This window comes from Mustela nigripes, chromosome 10 (genome assembly GCF_022355385.1).
Source record: "Mustela nigripes isolate SB6536 chromosome 10, MUSNIG.SB6536, whole genome shotgun sequence".
Lineage (NCBI taxonomy): Eukaryota > Metazoa > Chordata > Mammalia > Carnivora > Mustelidae > Mustela > Mustela nigripes.
This window is the reverse complement of record NC_081566.1, coordinates 36,385,455-36,405,638: the sequence shown is the minus strand read 5'-3', so window position 1 is coordinate 36,405,638 and position 20,184 is coordinate 36,385,455. Positions and strand designations below refer to the sequence as shown.

At 37.0% G+C, this 20,184-nt stretch overlaps 1 protein-coding gene across 2 annotated transcripts in view; it reads right to left on the bottom strand.

The window, feature by feature from the left end:
• The window catches only part of NEK7 (NIMA related kinase 7), a 149,674-nt gene that overhangs the window by 53,818 nt on the left and 75,672 nt on the right, over positions 1-20,184 (bottom strand). For both annotated transcript variants that reach the window (XM_059413044.1, XM_059413043.1), the window contains exons 3-5: positions 18,201-18,341; positions 4,793-4,855; positions 2,881-2,991 (exon numbers count right to left, since the gene is read on the bottom strand). In XM_059413044.1, coding sequence (XP_059269027.1) covers positions 2,881-2,991; positions 4,793-4,855; positions 18,201-18,341 — 315 coding nt within the window. The remainder of the gene's footprint in view (positions 1-2,880; positions 2,992-4,792; positions 4,856-18,200; positions 18,342-20,184) is intronic.

The window sequence follows — 20,184 nt, the reverse complement described above, 5'->3', positions numbered from 1 at the left end:
AACCATTGCAAAGAAAGGGCGCTACACTAGAAAAGAGCAAAAAACTCTAGAAGAGAATGAAAACCCCCAAACATCAATCTCTCAATTGGGAGCAAGAATTGATAACTGAAACTGTTTGTTTTTTATCTGCCTTCAGCCGGTATTTGCCCAATGAAGATTTGCTCTCTTTGCTTCTGATTACAAGCATTTAAAGAACTCTTGCACTTTAAGCCAAGAATTGCATCTCAGTTGTCTCTCTTATAAGGACTACTTACATTTGCTTTTATATGCCTCATCTTGATCAATAATTATTTAATAAATTTGGCATTTGTGTGTTTGCATTTCTTTTTAAAATTAAAACTGCAAATTAATTACTTGATTAATTAATTACTTGATTAATTAATTAAGTTAGTGTTCATTAATGTGGAAAGACAGCGCTAGTGTTGGGAAGTCCCTAAAACAGAAGATCAGATAACTGATTAGAAGTGAGTCACTCTCACCATGGGACTTTAAACAGAGTCAGCTTGATAGCATTCTGTGATAATAAAAATATTAACTCCCAGTCATGCAGTATTTTTATAATGTAGCAAGTAATCTCAAAACTGCCTCCATCTTACGGATGAGGCAACTAAGCCTAAGAGAAGTTAAATGGCAGGAGAGTTGACCCAGGTGACAGGGCGCTCCCACTGGATAGCAGGGTTCCTAGCTACTGCCAGAGAACCAGTGAGCACCTTGATCAGAAAATCTTTGAAGGCTTAGTAATGGAAGGCAAAGTGTGTATGCATCAACATCTCTCTGGGGAGAAGGTCAAGGGTTTTCATCTGATTTTTCAAAGGAGTTCTGCGATATAAAAATCTTTAAGGGCTTCTAAAGGAAAACACATGTCATTTTGCATCAGATAAACCCTAATTTCAAACATCAGTTCTTCTATTTACTAGTAATGATGGTTATCTTCTTTAAACGTCAAATTTAGCCCCCAAATCCTTTTGAACAATAAACATGGTAATGCATATAAAGCCTCTAACATTGTTTTTAAGAACGCCTTACAATAACTCCACGTAGCAGGGATTAGTGGCTGTGTTCCAGTATCTGGTGGGAGACTGACTATACAGACAATGTCCAAATCATATAAAAATGGAACTCTGAACCACAACTTTGAGCAACCTGACCAGAAAAACCAATCTTTTATCCATAACAAACATCCCAGGACACCAGCCCCCTATGTCCGGTGTGCAGGAAGCCAGACGGCCATCTCTAGCGACAGTGCATGAAGCTGAGCAGTAACTCTGGAACAATCAGCCTCAAATGGCCAGGACTTGAATTAACTGACAGCTTCCTTAACTTTTGTCCCTGCTTCCAACTTAGGACCAATCAGAGAAAGCCAGGTGAGATACCTCACTTCTAAGTAGCTCATGTACAGCTTCTTTGTGCCAACAACCTCTAATTGGGTCATCCCTAAAGGCTTATTTTTCCCATTATAAAGATTTCCTATTCCTCTGCCTACCTCTGAATTTCTGCCAAAATGTTACTGACAATGCTTGACTCCATCGCTCTAGCAGGCTCAGAGTAAAGAGCCTTGCTTTTCTCATTTGGTTGGTTTTCACTAATTCCCACCCTGTTCAAAATGTCTTCTGAGTAAGAGAAGTTTAGCTGGCACATGACCAGCCGAATGAAGACTATATTCCAGCCTTCCTTGCAGCTACTTAGGTTCATAAGACTAAATTCTGGCCAAAGGGACGAAGCTAAAAGTGTTATGTGGCCATATCCAGTAATGTGCCTCAAGATACAGCCAGCAAGTACCCTGTGTCCCTTCTTGCCTCAGAGAGCTGACTTGATCCGCTGTAAATAGGCATGGTTTCTGAGAGTCTGATAGATCAGAGCTGCCATATCACCTCCAGAATTTTATGTAACAGGGAAATATGATTAATAACAGTAATAACACAGCAGTAGCTTCCATTTGCATAGACCTTACTATGTGTGAGACAGTTCTTAGGTCTTTTTTTTTTTTTTAAAGATTTATTTATTTATTTGACAGATAGAGATCACAAGTAGGCAGAGAGGTGGGCAGAGAGACAGAGAGACAGAGAGAGAGAGAGAGAGAGGAGGAGGAATGAGGCTCCCTGCCAAGCCGAGAGCCAGATGTGGGGCTCGATCCAGGACCCTGGAATCATGACCCGAGCCAAAGGCAGAGGCTTTAACCCACTGAGCCACCCAGGCACCCCCAGTTCTTAGGTCTTAATAAATGTCAAATATTTAGTCATTTGCAACAATCCTATGAGGTAGGTTCTATTATTATTTTGTTTTTTGAGAAACTGTCATACACAGAAGTAACCTGCCTAAGAACAAGTAATTTTTAGAACACTGTAATTTGGGGGTTTCTATAACTTGTAGCTGAACTTAAACCCAATTAACATGCTCTTGGAGAAGAAAGTTAAATAAACTTTAAAGTGGTTGAGCTGGGGTTTGATGTGCAAACCCCAAAAAGGTCTGAATGCAAAGCCCACTTTATTCTTTGATGAATCCCTCCCAGGAAAAGATCAGGATTCTCTAGAATCTCTTTCTGTCTCCTCTGCCCGATGTCCAGAGATAAAGGATCAAGGGTGGTCTGCTCAGAAAATCAAGTTGCAAAATTTGAACTTCAGCTTACAGAAGAAACAAATCTGTTGATCTATTTCCAAGTTGGTTTCTGAGTGTCCACACATCTCAACTGAGCAGAGTGAGTTTTACCAGGTAAACCAGTTTCATAATCATAATTAACACTACTATCATTCATTAGGTATCTACCATATCTTAAAGTATTTCACCGAGGTCTTTAAAATATCTGATATACCTATATGTTTATAGAGCAATTCTATCAGAAAAAAAATACTTAAGTTTTAAAAAAGCAAAACAAAACCTTACCTTTATCATTCTGGACAGATCACCAGCATCAGCTAATTCCAAAACTATGTTAAGTTCATTATCTTCAATGAATGATGCATAATATTTAATTACATTTGGATGGTTGAGTTGCTGATGGAAAAACACACACACACACACAGACACACACACACACACAAAAACAAACACCAGAAAGTTTTCTTATTGTAAATTCCCAGGAATCACTTACAGTTTCTTAACTAAAGAATAAACTTAGTTGCTGCATTTCATTTTTAAGTTACAGAAATCTTAACATGACAGTATATTTTTCTTCAGTGAATTTTGAAACAGATATTATAATTATTGAAAGTGACACTAGACACTAGATACTAGATAATTTAGTTTTAATACTCTTTATTAGAAATAGAGTAAATTACACATAAAATTTTTTAGAGTATGTATTGCTATGTTCAATAAGTATATAAATATAAATGAATTGCAGAATTATAGCACCAGTTCCTAAAAATTATACCCTTTGAAATGGGAACTGTCATTAAGGGCATTCAATGCTAAATAAAGTGTTCCTTTTACTCCTATTTTGAAGTTGACCTGATCCTATCTAACTGCAGCCAGTGGTTTAAAACAAAATAAAAGGACATCTGGTGTATTCTATCTGAACACAGCTTTTACATCAAATAGTATAAACATACTGAGTTTACCTATAGGGTTGATACCTTACATGATCTTAAGAAAAACTGCACCTTATAGAAATATATGCATCAGTCTCTACGTACTGACAATCCTTTTGTACAATTTGCTTTCTATTCAATCTTTAAACAAGTTAACATAAGACAAATAGTTTATCAAAAAAATTATTCAAGAATTCTCCCAGAGGGCATATACATGATTTTCTTCTTTTCTTTCTACTTATAAGTTTTTCCTCCACATCTTCTATGCTAATATATTATTTCTCTAATAACAATTTATATATATATATATATTTAGAGCAGTTACTTCATGGCCCAGGAAATAATTACAACTAACAGAACAGCTGGAAAGCATTACTCTTACTTACTCTTATATTTCTTGATAAACTGAATTCATTTTAGGTACAAACAAAAATGTACAGCATAAAAAACATCCAAGTCTTATCCAACAGTTAAAAATATAACATAAGGTACAGCATTCCTCAAAGGAAATTTTACTAGAATAAAACCAGTGCAGAGATAACTGAAATTTCAGTCATATTCTCTGAGTGGATGAAAAACTGAAAAGCTAATTCTAACATACTCTTTATATCATCCTTTCTAAATCTGGAAAAAACAGAGAAATATTACAAAAAGCATGTACCCATTTGGATCAGTCCACATTCTCAATATATTACATCTTGAGTTAATACTAATACTCATTTGTTACTTAAGCTTTAGAATATATCTGCTTGGGACAGTCAAGAAAAAATTCCTTCAATATTTTTTGCCCATTTTATCTATTTCCTAGTTTGAAAGGCAGGGGAGGGGAGTTAATCCTACCAAATAATCTGATTAAATATTTACAATGAATTAAAAAAATAACTACATTCTTCCATATACTGAGATACATATTTGTATAATGTTGTTTCAAACCAGTGTGGCATAAGTTAAGTTTAGTTCTAAAAATCCTTTTGCTGGGGTGCCTGGGTGGCTCAGTGGATTAAGCCTCTGCCTTCAGCTCAGGTCATGATCTCAAGGTCCTGGGATAGAGCCCTGCATGGAGCCCTGCATCAGGCTCTCTGCTCAGCAGGGAGCCTGCTTCCCCCCATCTCTCTCCCTGTATCTCTGCCTACTTGTGATCTCTGTCTGTCAAATAAATAAAATCTTTTAAAAAATCCTTTTGCTTGTTAAGTGTAATATTTTCATAAGTCACTTTTATCAACATGCTCATCTAGTTCAAAATAATCAATAGTTCATTTATTTACCTTAAGGAGATCTATTTCTTTGATACAATCAGCACGTGCTTTGGCATCCATTAAATCAAATATCTAAAAAGAGAATCCAGAATTACTTAATAAAATAATAATCTATGGTTCAAGAACCATGTAAATACACTGTAAAAGTTCACATATGGTTATACACACACTAAGAAATTTTCTTCCTGATTAGCTTTATAAGAGCTATGAAGAACTGTATTTTACCTCATGTTACCTCTAGAGTTTACATTTTTCCTTCCAAAGGCAGTCAGTATTAAAAATGAGAAATGAGGGACCCCTGGGTGATACAGTAAGTTAAGCATCTGCCTTCAGCTCAGGTCATGATCTCAGGGTCCTGCGAATAAGCATTGGGGTCAGGCTCCCTGCTTCACCCTCTCCCTCTACTCCTGCTTTTTCTCTCTCAAATAAATAAATAAAATCTTTTTTTTAAATGAGAAAAGAGAACTGCTAGATATTTCAAGTCTCAGGTTCAAATGAAATAGAATGGATACTGTGGTCATAATAAAATGAGAATATATATTTAACAATTAATATTTACTAAACATGTTGCATTAACTACCATTTAACTGTCACCCAATCAGTTGAAGACAATTAACATCAGTATTCCCATTTTACAGATGAGACAAAGCAGATTTTAGAAAACTTATGAAACTGACAAAAGTTCACACAGCTAATTAATAGAGCAGCCAGAATTCACTCTGAGTTATCCAAATATATCCCAAGCTGTGAACCATTATCTATTTAATCAAATCATGTCTAAAAGGTCTAATGCACACCCTGACTGGGATCATAGCACTTGAAGGAGATAAAAATTCGGTTCTTTAGAGAGAACAGAGAGAGAGTCTCACCCTTACTAAAGATAAAGCACAGATATACATACAACACATAAACAGATATACTGTTATCTGTGGAATTAAAATTTCATAAGGGAGGGGAGTAATTAGAAAAAAAAAAAAAAAAACCTAAAAAGACTCCTTGGGTTGATAATGAAGAAAAGGTTGAGAAATACTGGTCCAATGTAAAAACACAATAATAAATAATGTAATCAAAGGGATATTGATGATGTCTCTGAAAACAACTCTCTCAATGTTCTAAGCATGTGGAAAATAAACAATAATAAAAAAAATCAGTATGCTAAATATTGTAGAAAATATCTGGATAAGTCACTACTATGAGCCGATTAAAACCCTAGCCACATAACAAAACAACTTTAATAACATTTATAGTCATCAACTTGGCCAAGTCTTCCTGATTCAGACAGTCAAAATGCTCCAGGAAAAGTAGGTGTGTAACTTCAAAGGAGGGCATGATCCAAGTCTTCTTGACTTGAGAAGAAATCACTGAACACCCACCAGAGGGTGTAGCCTCTTTACATCCAGATGGTGCTATCATCCTGCCTGTGTTCTTATAAAGTCAGTAGTACTGGCTCCAGTTTAGAATGACCACTCAGATTCAGAGAAGCTAAATACCTCCTTATGGTCATAAAATTAGTAAGGGACAGAACAAGGACTTGAATCTAGATCATTCCAGCTCCAGAGTCTGCATTTCCTTCAATGTCCCAGGTGGTTGTAAAGTCTAACGCATACACCACTAGCTAGTAAGTACATGTGTGTGCAAAGTGTAGTATGAGAAATCTAAAGAAGGAATCCCCATGCGAGTAGTGGGTAACTTTAAAGCTGAACTCTGAGGACAATGTAAGAAACAACAGATACTGAAGGCATAAAAGGTAATACCAGAATATGGGGGTATAATCACAAATTGTAATACACAACTTTTGCTCAATAACATTCTTAATATCCAAACATAGATGTAGTTCTAATCTTCCCCTTATTAAAAAAATTAAGAAATGGGGCTGGCTGGGTGGGTCAGTGGGTTAAGCCTCTGCCTTCAGCTCAGGTCATGATCTCAGGGTCCGGGGATCGAGTCCTGAATCAGGCTCTCTGCTAGGCAGGGAGCCTGCTTCCTCCTCCCTCTCTCTCTCTCTGCCTGCCTCTTTGCCTACTTGTGATCTCTCTCTGTCAAATAAATAAAATCTTAAAAAAAAAATTAAGAAAGTTATAAATAAAATTTTAAACAAAAATATCCACAAACTCACTTCCTTAAAGAATTTTAGCTTTTGCTCACTCCCTTCCATTTCTTGTACAAACGTACGTGTGTCAGAAAGTGAAAACAGCAGCAGGGCGCAATATGGTATATATGTGTTTTCACCTGACACTATAGCAAAATACTCCTCTTATTTCTATGCCCTCTTTATTTTATTTACTTATTTAATTTTCTAACAAAAATTTTGAGTATCATATTTTTCAAGTTTTAATGTGAAACAGCTAAGAACTACATTTTAAGATCTGAAAAAAATATAGAATTTTATCTTATTTAGTGGGCTTTTCTTAAAGATTTCTTTATTCATTTGACAGACAGAAATCACAAGTAGGCAGAGAGGCAGGCAGAGAGAGGAGGAAGCAGGCTCCGCAGAGAGCCCGATGCGGGGCTCAAACCCAGGACCCTGGGATCATGACCTGAGCCGAAGGCAGAGGCTTTAACCCACTCAGCCACCCAGGCGCCCTTAATGGGCTTTTCTTTTAAAAAAAAAAAAATTATGAATTTATTTGAGAGAGAGAGCAGAAGGGTGTGTGTGAGGGAGGAAGGGCAGAAGGAGAGAGAGAGAATCTCAAGCCAACTCTCAGCTGAACATGGAACCTGATGTAGGACTTGATCCTAAGACCCAGAGATCACCACCTGAGCTGAATCAAGAGTCGGATGGGTCTGACTAAGCCATCCAGATGCCCGTCCCCTTTAATGGTTTATAAAGGGAGTGAGATACACAAGGTGGCATCAAATTTCCTCCCACTTCATACAAACAACAGAAAAGAAATGTGTATGCTAGCACATGTATTAGAGAGCATGGCTTCACTCTTCTCCATTAGTAGTAATTCTAACTAATTTGACCATCATCAACTTGCACTGACTACTATGATTACACAACAGAAGGAAGAAAAGAAAGAAAAGATTATAAGTGGCAAATCACTGTCACAAAGTTCACATAAAATATCTACTAAGAGAAATTTTTTGCAACCATCAAGCGCTCATATATATCAAACTTTGGTAAAACAAGAGAATATATTAGCTATAAATGGATACTAATTGCAGGGGTAAAAAAAAAAAAAAAAAAAAAAAATAGAAAAAAAAACCAGCAACGACCAGCATTAAAGCACAAACAGTGTAACACTACCTATTGACGGAAAAACCTCATATAAACACAAACCTCTTCAAGAGCGTCATAGTTTTATTCTACATGCAGATGATTAACATAAGTAACATAACTTGTTCATGTTCTTGCTTTCTTTCATTCATAAAACCATGCTGTCAACTTGTTACTAGATTTTGTTGTAGATACAAATAAAAAAACAAGCTTGCCGCTGTCAGATGCAGACTGGAACACAGAACACGAACACACAATCTAATAAACGCTGCTTGTACAAAGTTTTGGGAGAACCTTAACAAGGGGGAGTAGGACTGGCAGGGACTCTACATGCAGGATTCAGAGATGGAGCAAAGTATGATACACTCCAGAAAGAGTTCTTATAGAACTAAGTAAAATCAAAAGACCATTATTATAAAGGAATAAGCTTTATACCTAGCAACTTCATATAGAAAAGCCACCCATTCCCCAAATTGCCAACTGATGCTGAAAAAACTGACATGACTAATATAACCTGTTAAATAATAACAAATATTAATGTAAATAAAATGTTGAGGTTGATATTAGTTACAGAGATATGAAATGCACACACATACACACACAATGTTTAAAAGTCAAAGTGGCAAAAGAATTAACGGATTCCCTCCATATTATGAATGCTGATGCCATTCTCAGGAACTATGAGTCACAATGGACTTCAGATAATTCAAAGAAATGCAGGGAAGTATAAAATTTTAAATGTCTTTGACTTTGAAGGAATTCCTGAAAACTTTTTTTAAGGAGAAAGAGAAAGGATAATTCTGGTATTAGTGACTAAAATGAAGAAAATCACAAACTTGACATGTATAAATTTAATCTCCCAATAATCAATATCTCTATGATGAGAAAAATATTTAAAAAGCACAGCTAGTGAATGAGATGAGAGAAAGACGTGTACAAGAGCTTTAGGAAACGCTAACTAGACACAAAACACCAAAAAAGAGGGTATTCCATAGAAATCATGAATTTCTGGGGTGCCTGGATGGCTCAGTAGGTTACATGTCTGCCTTTGGCTCAGGTCATGATCCCAGGGGTCCTGAGATCAAGCCCTGCATTGGGCTCCCTGCCAAGTGGGGAGTCTGCCGTGCTTCTCCCTCTGCACCCCCTGTTTAAGCTCTCTCTGTGTAGATTAAATAAAATCTTAAAAAAAGTTTTAATTCGGGGCGCCTGGGTGGCTCAGTGGGTTAAGCCGCTGCCTTCGGCTCAGGTCATGATCTCAGGGTCCTGGAATCAAGCTCCGCATCGGGCTCTCTGCTCAGCAGGGAGCCTGCTTCCTTCTCTCTCTCTCTCTGCCTGCCTCTCCATCTACTTGTAATTTCTCTCTGTCAAATAAATAAATAAAATCTTTAAAAAAAAAAAAGTTTTAATTCAATTTACAAGTAAATAAGTATTACAAATTAACTCATATTTTTAACTGAATTCTCAGTAATAGCAAAGACTCTCCTTAGTACTGAGAGATAAGTATTGCCGGCCCACTTGAGGGAAAACTAAATTCTGAACCAAATACATTTATAAATACACTTAATTGGGAATTCAGTAGTATCGTATATTTTTCTTCTCTTCGCCAGTAAGTCCAGACAAAAATAAAAACTGCATCTTTAGATTAAATCATTTCCAGACAGATTCAAGACTGTCTGATTTCATGAGCAAGAAAAGAAAACACGTAAGGGGGGAAAAATCTGGATTTAGTAAAACAAAACAGAACAAAACAAAAAACCTTTTCTTAGAATATTTACAAGCTTATCTTCAGAAGGCATCTTTCTGGGCTCTACCGAAGTTTCTGTGGGTTTTTAAACTTACTGTATACTTGGTAAGAGCAAAGTTAATAACAGCGTTTAGGCAAGTATTTGCTAATAAGTTCTTGGTACTTTCTCAATCATTTTAAAAGTTTTATTTTGTCATCTCTAAATTTTGCCAAAAAATTACTCATGACTAATGAAACCAAAAAGGAAATCTTTAAGAGGAAAAAGAGGCCTTCAAGTAGTTTAATAGAAATGTCCTTGCAAAGACGTATGTCAATCTGTTAGAAGAAAAAACACTTAAAATGTAGCAATGAAAAGTACTTAAAAATGTATACTAGAAAGTTTGAAAAACCTGATATATCTCACTTTAAATAAGTCTTATATAAATGAAAATCCTAACCAAATTATCTCTTGGGCCTCCCCAGCTTTATAGGGCCTGAATAAATGAACTGAGCAGCTTATGCCTAAATTGAGTCCCTATATTCCAAGTGACAAGTCTCAGCCACCCCTGGATTATGCTATTTTTCATCCCAGTGTTCTTGGTCCTTTTGACCTGGTGCCCAAGTGATGCTTCCATCCCTTTATTCCAACTGACTGATGCCTGTACAGACCATCCCCTACCATTGCTTGAGTGAGGGGAGAGGAGCTTTAAGGAATGTTTTTGCTATCAGCCTGCAAATTTCTGGTTCTCCTACTTGCTGACTGGTAGGCAGACTTTCCCTTACAGAGCCTCTCTCTTTTATTTGAAGGGACAGAGGATGGGGGTGGGGGGGCAGGTGGAAAATCTATAGCAGAAAGGCTGTGAGGTCTTCTAGATATAAATCACAATCACTGAACAAGTTAGCGGCCACATAACTGAAGTCTACCACCAGCACTAGCCTGACTAAATCCAGAGACATTCTACAGGGTGGAGAGATTGGGCTAGTGGTACGAAACTTAACCAAGGTGAGTACAGAAGATGCTAGAAACCTTCCTCCCTTTATAACACCAGAGCCTGTGATCTAGCTTCTGTTTGCCTTCCTCTCTTAATACATCAACATGTTTGAACTGCAAATGGCAAGACAGGCCTCGATTCCTTTCTTGTGGATTCCTTAATGTCCTGATGGTATGGAGCTAGGTATCCGTGTGCAGCACTCACTACTCTTTGACTTTTAAAAAACTTTTGTTTCCAAGGGAATGCTTTTAACTCAATAGGCTAGAGGTGACTTGACTTCAAGTGCAGCAGGGCGCCCTGTTCAGTAGGCTTCCTTAAAATTAAAAAAAAGAGAAGAAAACCTGTAAAAATTACCATAAGAAATTCATTCAGATTTTAAGATTTTGCTCAGATTTTATAGTTTAAAGTTCACCAAAGCTTAGTCAGGGCTTCTACAGATTAAGAAGCTACCCTATAGAGGAGACTGGAAGCTGTGAGGGAGAATGTGGCTCAAAGAGACGCAAAAGATCCAAAATTAAAAACTCTAAGACATGACCCCAAAATAGAATCAATTAAAGGGGATGGAAAAAACAAGGGATTGAAGGCAACAGAAGAGGGATACCGGAGAGGGAAGAGAATCAAGAGCATGGAATCCCAGAAAACACAAGAGGCAAGTTTAAAGAAGCTACAGGCAGGTGCTGAGCAACAGGTTGTAGGGTGGGGTCCGTGAGAAAAGTCAGACGACGATGCTACAGGCAGAGATGGGAGGCTGATGTGGGACAAATGGGGCAACTGGTGAAAATGTCTCAAAGGACAACAGAAAAGAAAAATTCCTTCCAGAGCACAGGTAGAGTTAGCAGAAGAAGAATCAGAACAGCTACGTGATCGTGAAAACACAACCGACGCAAAGACTGTTTCTGTCAAACAGGAGGGGGCATTCTCTACTGAACGTGAATGCATCCAGGAAGAAGCTGAGGCTTCAGGGTAGTAGTTTTTAATTTCCACTGTGGACATTATAATCATATGTCTTCTGATTTGGGGTTCTTATTATACTGTGATTAAAATGTTCCCAAGTGGGAGGTGTAAGAAAGCGCATGTCCAAGCAAACAAGAACTCCAAAACATACTCTTAACCCTCCTGCGCTATGGGACACAAAACAATGTTACACATGAATAGAGAAATAAAGACACACACAGTGGAGATTAACCATGACTGGGAATTAGCAACACAGAGAGAGATTCTAAAGGAGGGGCATTGCTCAAATCGCTGACAAAGGTCCACAGAAGGGAGTAACTGAAATCAGACCTTAAATAAGAGATCTGGAGAATATGGAATAGTGTCCATGGTAATCAAGATGAGGTCAAAGAACAAGTTTTACTGGAAAGAGGGAATGGGAGAGAATTGGGAATTTAATTAGAGAAGGAATTTTGAGAGATTGAATTAGAATCAGTAAGTGTAGGGTACGCCCTGATAATGGACTGAGAAGCTGATGGAGTGTCACGGAGTGAGCCATGCTGAGAAATGATGATGTCTGGGCTCAACCGAGTCAATATGGTATATCAAGCAATGGGTGGAGAAAAAAATTTTTTTCTTAAAAAAACAAAGAAAAACTATTTCAGACTGGTAGACAAGGGACAAAGATGGGGGGAAAAAACATTGAACTGGATGACACTAGTTTCAAAGATGGAGGAATGACAGATGGTTGAGTGTAGAATGTGGTCTGAAATGGTAGAGAAAGCAAGCCCTAATGAAGATGATTCCATGGTGTCTCAAGTCAAGAAAGAGAAGCACATGACGTTGGTGACGGTTGTGAGGAAAGAGTAAACGTCAGAGGCAAAGCAAGACTCATTTAAAGAAAAAGAACTAAAAAACTATTTGTGGAAAAAAGGTCAAACGTACTACCTCTTAAAATCTGCCTCCTACATGAAAACTATCATATGACTCTATTTGTTTTTATATATTCTTTTAGCTTTAATGTTTACAAAGTTTTAGAAATCTCTTATTTTGTTATTTTTGTTTATATTGCCAATAATATTATTTATTTAAGAGCTAATCATTTTTCAATTAATAATGTTTGGTCTTATTATCACTGTGTACTGAAAGGATGAATCCATGTTCTACACAACAGTCTGTGCAGTCTTTAAAAAATATACCAGATTTTATCATCACTCACTTAAACTTTTCCAATAGCTATTCATTACCCTTACAACATATAACACATAAATGTACAAGACCTTTCTTCATGGCTCACAAACAAAACTCTCAAATTCTAGTTCCTGTCATGCTCTGTAACCCCATGTTACTTCTCTTCCGCACTCCTTTTACGGGGGTCACAACAATGAGTTTTTAATATATTCTGTCGGTCTTATTGTTCAAGTCAATCCTATTGTTCAAGGCTGTTCTCTACACTTGGAATCCTTTGCTTCCTGCTGTTCAGATGGTTGACTCCTTATCCTCCACTTCAGCTTAAATTTCACATACGCAGAGAAAGCTTTGCTAGACACTATCAAAAAGCACTCCTTCCCCCCCACCTAATTTTTCTCTCCTGTCATGGGACAGTCACTTCCTTCTTAGCTATAATTATTTGACTTACTGTCTATACCTCCCACCAAAAATGTTGAACTCAATTGTTGTATCTCAGTGTTGAGTAGATGTCTGCCACATAGTAGGTCCTCAGTAAATATTAAATGAGCATATCAAAAATCTTCAAAGGTTATAAATAAAAAGTTACTTCAACTATATTTATTCACTGGGCTTGGACACTAGAAGAGTTCACCAACTGGTACAATCAAAACCTGTACTAGCATAATAAAAACCCTAAGGCACCATAAGATGCTAAAGAAAAAAACAATGTGGAACATCTAAAAAGGACATAGGTCTAAATTATTTCATTGATATCCATTAAGTCGTTTCAATATTTTAATGTTCATAATCTATTTATTCCATGTGTGTAATTCATTATAACCCTAAAATGTTAACTAAAATGCCCTATTCCCTAAACCTTCAATAAAACTAAAAATTTTCTCTATTTCTTATATGCCTAAGAAATGCCTTAAAAAATTACAAGTACAATAAATAAATTTAAGAAGCTTTCATTTTTAAGATAAAAGACTATGTCTCCTTAACAACTAAACTAACATCAATTACTAAATTATTCTCCAATTTAAAAAAATATATAATGTACAGATTATTCTTACAAATGCTTCCTACTTTTCATTTGTCCAAATAACTATTGTAAGGCTCAAAGGAAATCTACAGATATCAAATAATGAAGCTGATAAAAACTGCAGGATGAATTCAGTGATCACTGTGAACACTGAAATACAGATTGGATATATGGTTGTAGAGATTAGGAATGTATTCTAATCTGTATGCATTATGGAAGAAGCTATCATAGCTTACAAATTCCTACATGCATGCAATCCCAATTTCTAATACATGAATACATGCAAAAGCTAGAAACTAAAATCAACATATGTAAAAAGAAGCAAGGTAAACTCAATATACTTTAAAGAGTGATTTTCTTGATAAATGTTTTACTATAATAATCAAATATAAGTAAAGCAATGAACATCAAAGAATACCGTTTCTTCAGAAAGTTAACCTATGTATCAAAAGGATGAATTTGAACAAAATACATTAGTACCTTATCTTTGTTAGTACTATACAACAGTACTTTCTATTCCAATAAGTATCTCACACAATGAATGTCCCATAAGAAAACAGTGTTATCTGGACATATAACTTAAGACTAGGCAAACAGAACTAAAGATCTAAATATTTCACCTACTATCCGAAAATTAGGGTAACAAACATCAAAGGACTGAGACACAGCAAGACCCAAAATTCATGTTAGTACCTAAAATAAAAATTTTAAGATTGCTAAAATAAAAATCAATTCCAATTACATAGCTCTAATCAATGAACTAAGCATAACAAAATAGAGATTATATGTACCAGATCAAAAGAATTCTTTGACAGTCTTCTAACATAAAGAACAGAGCTTCTGAGACCCACGTCACATCCTCTATGAAGACTTATCCCAATCTCCCTCTCACCAACATTCCTGGAGGCTACTCTTAACTACAGTGCCTATCCTGGGATTTCAGACATTTCTCTGTTGCACTTCTACTGGAATCCCATGAGCCCTATTATTTATCTTAGCATTCCCAAAGCCTTCCACACTGACCACTGAACATGAGCTGATCCAAATATTAACACGGATGGAATGAGTGAATGAGTGGTAAGAAGGAAAATGTCAAAGGGAAACAGGGAGACAGAAGCAAAGGTGGTTCATGGAATTTCAAAAATGTCACATCAGCTAAGGCACCATCTTAATTTTGGCAAATGAATCATGATGAGATGTGGGCATTTTTGAAAAGATTGGTTAACACTGCCATGCACTGTAGGCTCTCAGATCTCTTTATGTGTTCAGGTATTCAGGACACTCACTCTTCTTTCCACACACAGGTAACAGGCAAACCTACAGGAACATCACCAGGGTTTAGGACACTGTTTTTTTAAAGTCTTGAAAAAGTAAAACTTGATGGTGTGGGACAAAGTAAAGAAATGCCTTGAAAGCTAAGCTGAAGAATCTAGATGGTAATTCTGGCGTGTCTCCTGAATGATACGGAAGCAGACAAACGAACTATAAAAGTAGCACTTCAGCCTATGAACCCAAGCACAGTATTCAGGAAAGATTCTAGAAGAGCTGGAACAGTAATACAGATCTTCAGACAAGTGACAAGATGCATGAGGAAATCCAGTATTTGATTCTTCATGAATTTTTTGAAGAAGGGCTTCCTTTCCAGAAAGGAAGATAGTCTAGTTAACAATATTTTTAAAATATTTTCACTTTAAGCTACAGAGATTTTTTTAAAGGAAGAAACATAGGACTCATTGTTCAGTGATGTAATACATCACAAAAATCAATACCATATCTGAAATGCAAACACATTTCTCCTCACAAAGGTTTAAGACACCATTTCCTAGTTAAATAAGCTACGAATATCTTTACAAAAGCATCTCTCTCCTCTATAAAGTAGCTACGTTTAAACTGGAACATGCCCCAGTATTAACGCTGTATAAAGCGGAAAAGAATGTTCTAATGCAAGAGCACAAACGGACCTCACCCAGCAGGAGACCGCCATCTGAGGTTTATCACGGTGCAGAATGGGAACAGTTAGAGGGGCATCTAATACTGAATGGAAATATGACTGCCCAAATTAACTCATGTCCTTTCAAATTTCCAATCAAAAGGAAGACAACAGGTAGAATGGAGCCGTGTCTCTTTCTCTACACTCAGAGTCAGTTAGAAGCTGAAGAAGGAAGCTGAGAAGCCTCGAGACCTCCAGGTAATTTCTCAATCCATCTACCCTCTGGCATTCACTACCAACGGCAAATAAGCAGCTGACTTCTTTCCAGTCCATTTTGTGCGTTTGGTTTGTAATTTTCCTTTTAAATGAATGAATTTTAAAGATTATTCCTCTACATGAGGATCCATATTGATTCCTTACTTTCCTATTCTACAAATTCCTGCTCCCGGCTCCAGTGCTCTCCAGAAGCTGGTCTCGCACTGGCAGCCTGGCCTATATTCCGATTCCACCAATGGCCCAAACGGACATCTCCATTCTGTGAACTCCTGTTTAAATCAGGAATCCATGCCACAAGGCTTAACCTTTAATTGTTCCACATAGACTCTTTTTTCTCTGGAATGCAGGAATACTATGACTAGCTTCCTTTTTATTTCCCCTCGGTGCCTAGTAATGCACAGTAGAAATTTCATAAATACATTTTAAAAATGGATCAGAGTTCTTTTATAAGGGAATCATCCTTCCAAAAGTCATCTGCTTCATGAACATTAGTATCTGCATTCTATATTATGTTTTCTTAAGTTCTAAGTGGCACATTAAGCAAGAGAAGACAGCTACTCTTATATGCTGCCCGTGAGAAAGTCAACCGGTGCAACTATGAAAAGTAACTTGCTATTAACTTGTAGAACCTACCATGCATATCGCCTGTGGTTCACCATCTCCATTCTTAGGCCCAGACAATAGAGAAATGCTCACATGTCACACAAGATGCTTGCGAGACACAGAAGACTAGCAGAGCAGTAATGTTTACCATAATAAACAACTTAGAAACAATCCAACCAGCAAGCAACATGTAACACGAACCACAGAATACAATACAGCAGTGAAAAGGTTAATGTAGAGCCACAAGCACCAACATGTGATGACGCTGATGTAAAGCTCCAAAAATGCAAAGCAAACAACAGATCTATTTAGAAATTTATACAGATGTGGGAAAACTGTAAAGAAAAGCAAAGGAATGTTAAACACGGAATTCCAGACGTGGTTACCTCTACAGGAAGGGAGTGGCGGCTATAGATCAAAAAAAAATTTTAATGCTGTTATTACTTAAGCTGGGTGGTGGATATGAGGGCATTTCTATTATTCTTCATATCATGTATGCCACATAACGTTTTTTATAAACATTTAATATTTCCTTAAAAAGGTAAGGGAAAACTGTTCATCTCTGTAATGGCTACTTCAAGTACACTGATGCTTTAAGAAGTCACACACACACACACACACAAACAGGAAACTTTGGTCTCACAGGTCACTACAGAAAAAAGGTATCAGGGTTGCAGAGTAAAACAGGAAGTCTATGGGCAGGTATGAACAATAACTACCTTATCTGAAAAACGGGAAGCAAAACTGTGTGATGTCAAACATACCCTGCGACACAATAACAAGGCAAGTGACATTAGACTTTCTAGACTTGTTCAGGCAAATGAAAATTCCAGGGCTCTGGCAAGTACGCCTGCAGGTAGCTCAATGGGACTAGCCCACTAGGGTTAGGTCAGGACTTGATAAGAGGAGCTAGAACAAGATAAATGAATCTGAGGGAAACAAAAGAAAAGTCAGGATTGGAGAGCAAAGTTGATTCCAGAAGGATACAGACACAAGAGGGCAATTCCAAACATGTCATCAATCCTCTGATTTACTCAATCCATTTCATTCTTTTTAAAATTTTCCAATAAAGAAAGTTAACTTCATTGTTGTTTCATTTATTGCCAGTGTGGTTCTCCACATTAATATAATACCCTGGACTGCCACTTACAAACCCTAGGCAATACATTTTGTAAAGTCTATTTTCTTCTTGTGAGTTACCTGTTGAGTTAGGAGCAAGTGGTGAGAAGTCAAATCTGCCCCCTAAAATCTGGAATTGTAAAAGCTTTTCTAGGATCATTGCAGTCAGTACTAAATCTGGGTGAACAAAACCAGCTAAATTTTTAAAGCGTAGAAGTAATATTAAAATTAATAATTAATTTCCACTGTGTACTACACTCAATTCAAGCTTTTAAAGTATAATTTTTATTCCTTTCTAGCATTCTCAAGTTAAGATTGTCATTATCTAATCATTCAGGACATACTTTCCTCTATTTATTATTCATATAGTATAATTTTACATCGATTTACATAATTAAAATAATCTTACCTGCACTTTTTTTAAAGCTACTGGCACTCCATCCAAGAGACAGGCTGCTCTGTAAACTTCACTAAATTGCCCGCGACCAATTTTCTTTTCTATTCGAAAGTTGGCCAATGTATTATAGCCCATATCCGGTCGTAAAGCCTTCTGTAATTAAAAAATTCAGAATAAGTTTTCAATCACACAATATTCACACAATCATTAACTATTGGACATAAATAGGTGATACCTATGGCAAGCCTACAGACATCTATTCTATTCAACAAATATTATATTGAGCCATTCATGCTAGGTACTGTTCTGTATCCTGGGGAGACAGTAGCAAAGTAAACATGATAATCCCTACCCTCAAAAGAAAAATTCTGGCAGGGCAAAAAAAAAAGGGTAAACATGAAAAATATATATACAGTGTGTAAGATAGGAAGGGCTAAAAAAATCAATTAATCAATCAAGGAAGAAGGACATGAAATATCAGGGAAGGAGGCTTTTGAAATTTTAGATAGGCACTCCATAAAATTATCTTCAGTTCCTAGAATATAAACTTGTCCCACTCAATCTAGTACTCCTTTGATATTTGCTTTCTTTTTCACAGAATCTTTGACTTGAAATAGAATTTGTACACACACACACACACACAAACACACACAGTGCAACCTGCCAACTAATGCGTGAAAATCTGAACTTCTTGAGAGTTACTTAACTTTGACAAAGAACATTTCCAGGGGCAGGGAATTTACCACCACATCGTCACTGTTTTTTGTTTGTTTGTTTAAGACTTTATTTGAGCAGTGCTGGGCTACAGCAAAACTGTGAGGAGGCCCTTGCCCCCATACATGCATGGCTTTCCCCATTCACGCCACCATAGGGCTACTTTGGTTATAATTCATGAACCTACACTGACACCCGAAGCTCTTAGCACCCATTAGGGTTCACCCTTGGTGTCACACATTCTATGGCTTTGGACAAATGTATAAAAGTATCCATCATTATAGTACCACACAGTGTATTTTCAGGGCCCTAAAAATCCTCTCTGCACCTCCTATTTACCCCACCTTCCCCAACAACACACCCCGCCCACCTTTTTACAGTCTCCATAGCTTTGCTTTTCCCAGAATGTCATATAGTGGAAATCACTCAGTCTGTGGCCTTTTCAGATAAGCTTCTTTCACTTAGTACATTTTTTTTTTTAAATTTAAAGATTTTATTTATTTATTTGACAGAGAGAGATCACGAGTAGGGGGAGTGGCAGGCAGAGGGAGAGGGAGAAGCAGGCTCCCTGATGTGCAAGGGGCCAGATCCCAGGACCCTGGGATTAGGACCAGAGCCGAAGGCAGACACAACAGACTGAGCCACCCAGGTGCCGTTATTGTTAAACAATATTTTGCTGTTATTCGTGAAAAAAAAAAAAAATCACTTCTCCTAACACTTTTTAGTACTTACTATGTATTAGCTGCTAGGAAAATAGAGATGAACCAGAAACGCTTTCTGCATTGAGAGAGCTTCCCCAACATATGGAAGAGGCTCCTAACTGCTATGAGAGAAACAGTTACAGGGTATTGGGAAGGGAGCGCAACTGTCATTCCTATTTTGAGACAAAGCCCAACTCCTTATACATTTTATCCATTGTCCTAGTACTTTTGTTCATTTGTTTATTCATAGACTCTTTCAGTCATTAAGTCAGTTACAGAGTAAACATTACTTGAATACCCACTACAGTCAGCCACTGTTGAAGTTACAACACGTACCCAACACACACTGCCTTTAGGTTCCTCATAACACTCATGATCTATCTCAGCCCCTCTACCAAAAACCAAACTATAACAAAATAGCCTAGTTTAGGTGTCAAATACCCTTATAGCTTCTCTTTTTTGGCCAAATATGCATAGGCGTTCTGAGGTCCCTGGATTATTTGTAAGGACACTCTTCCAAGCCTTTACCATTCTCTTCATATCCTTCTGGACCTCCTCTATTCTCTGAGCCAACGTGGAGT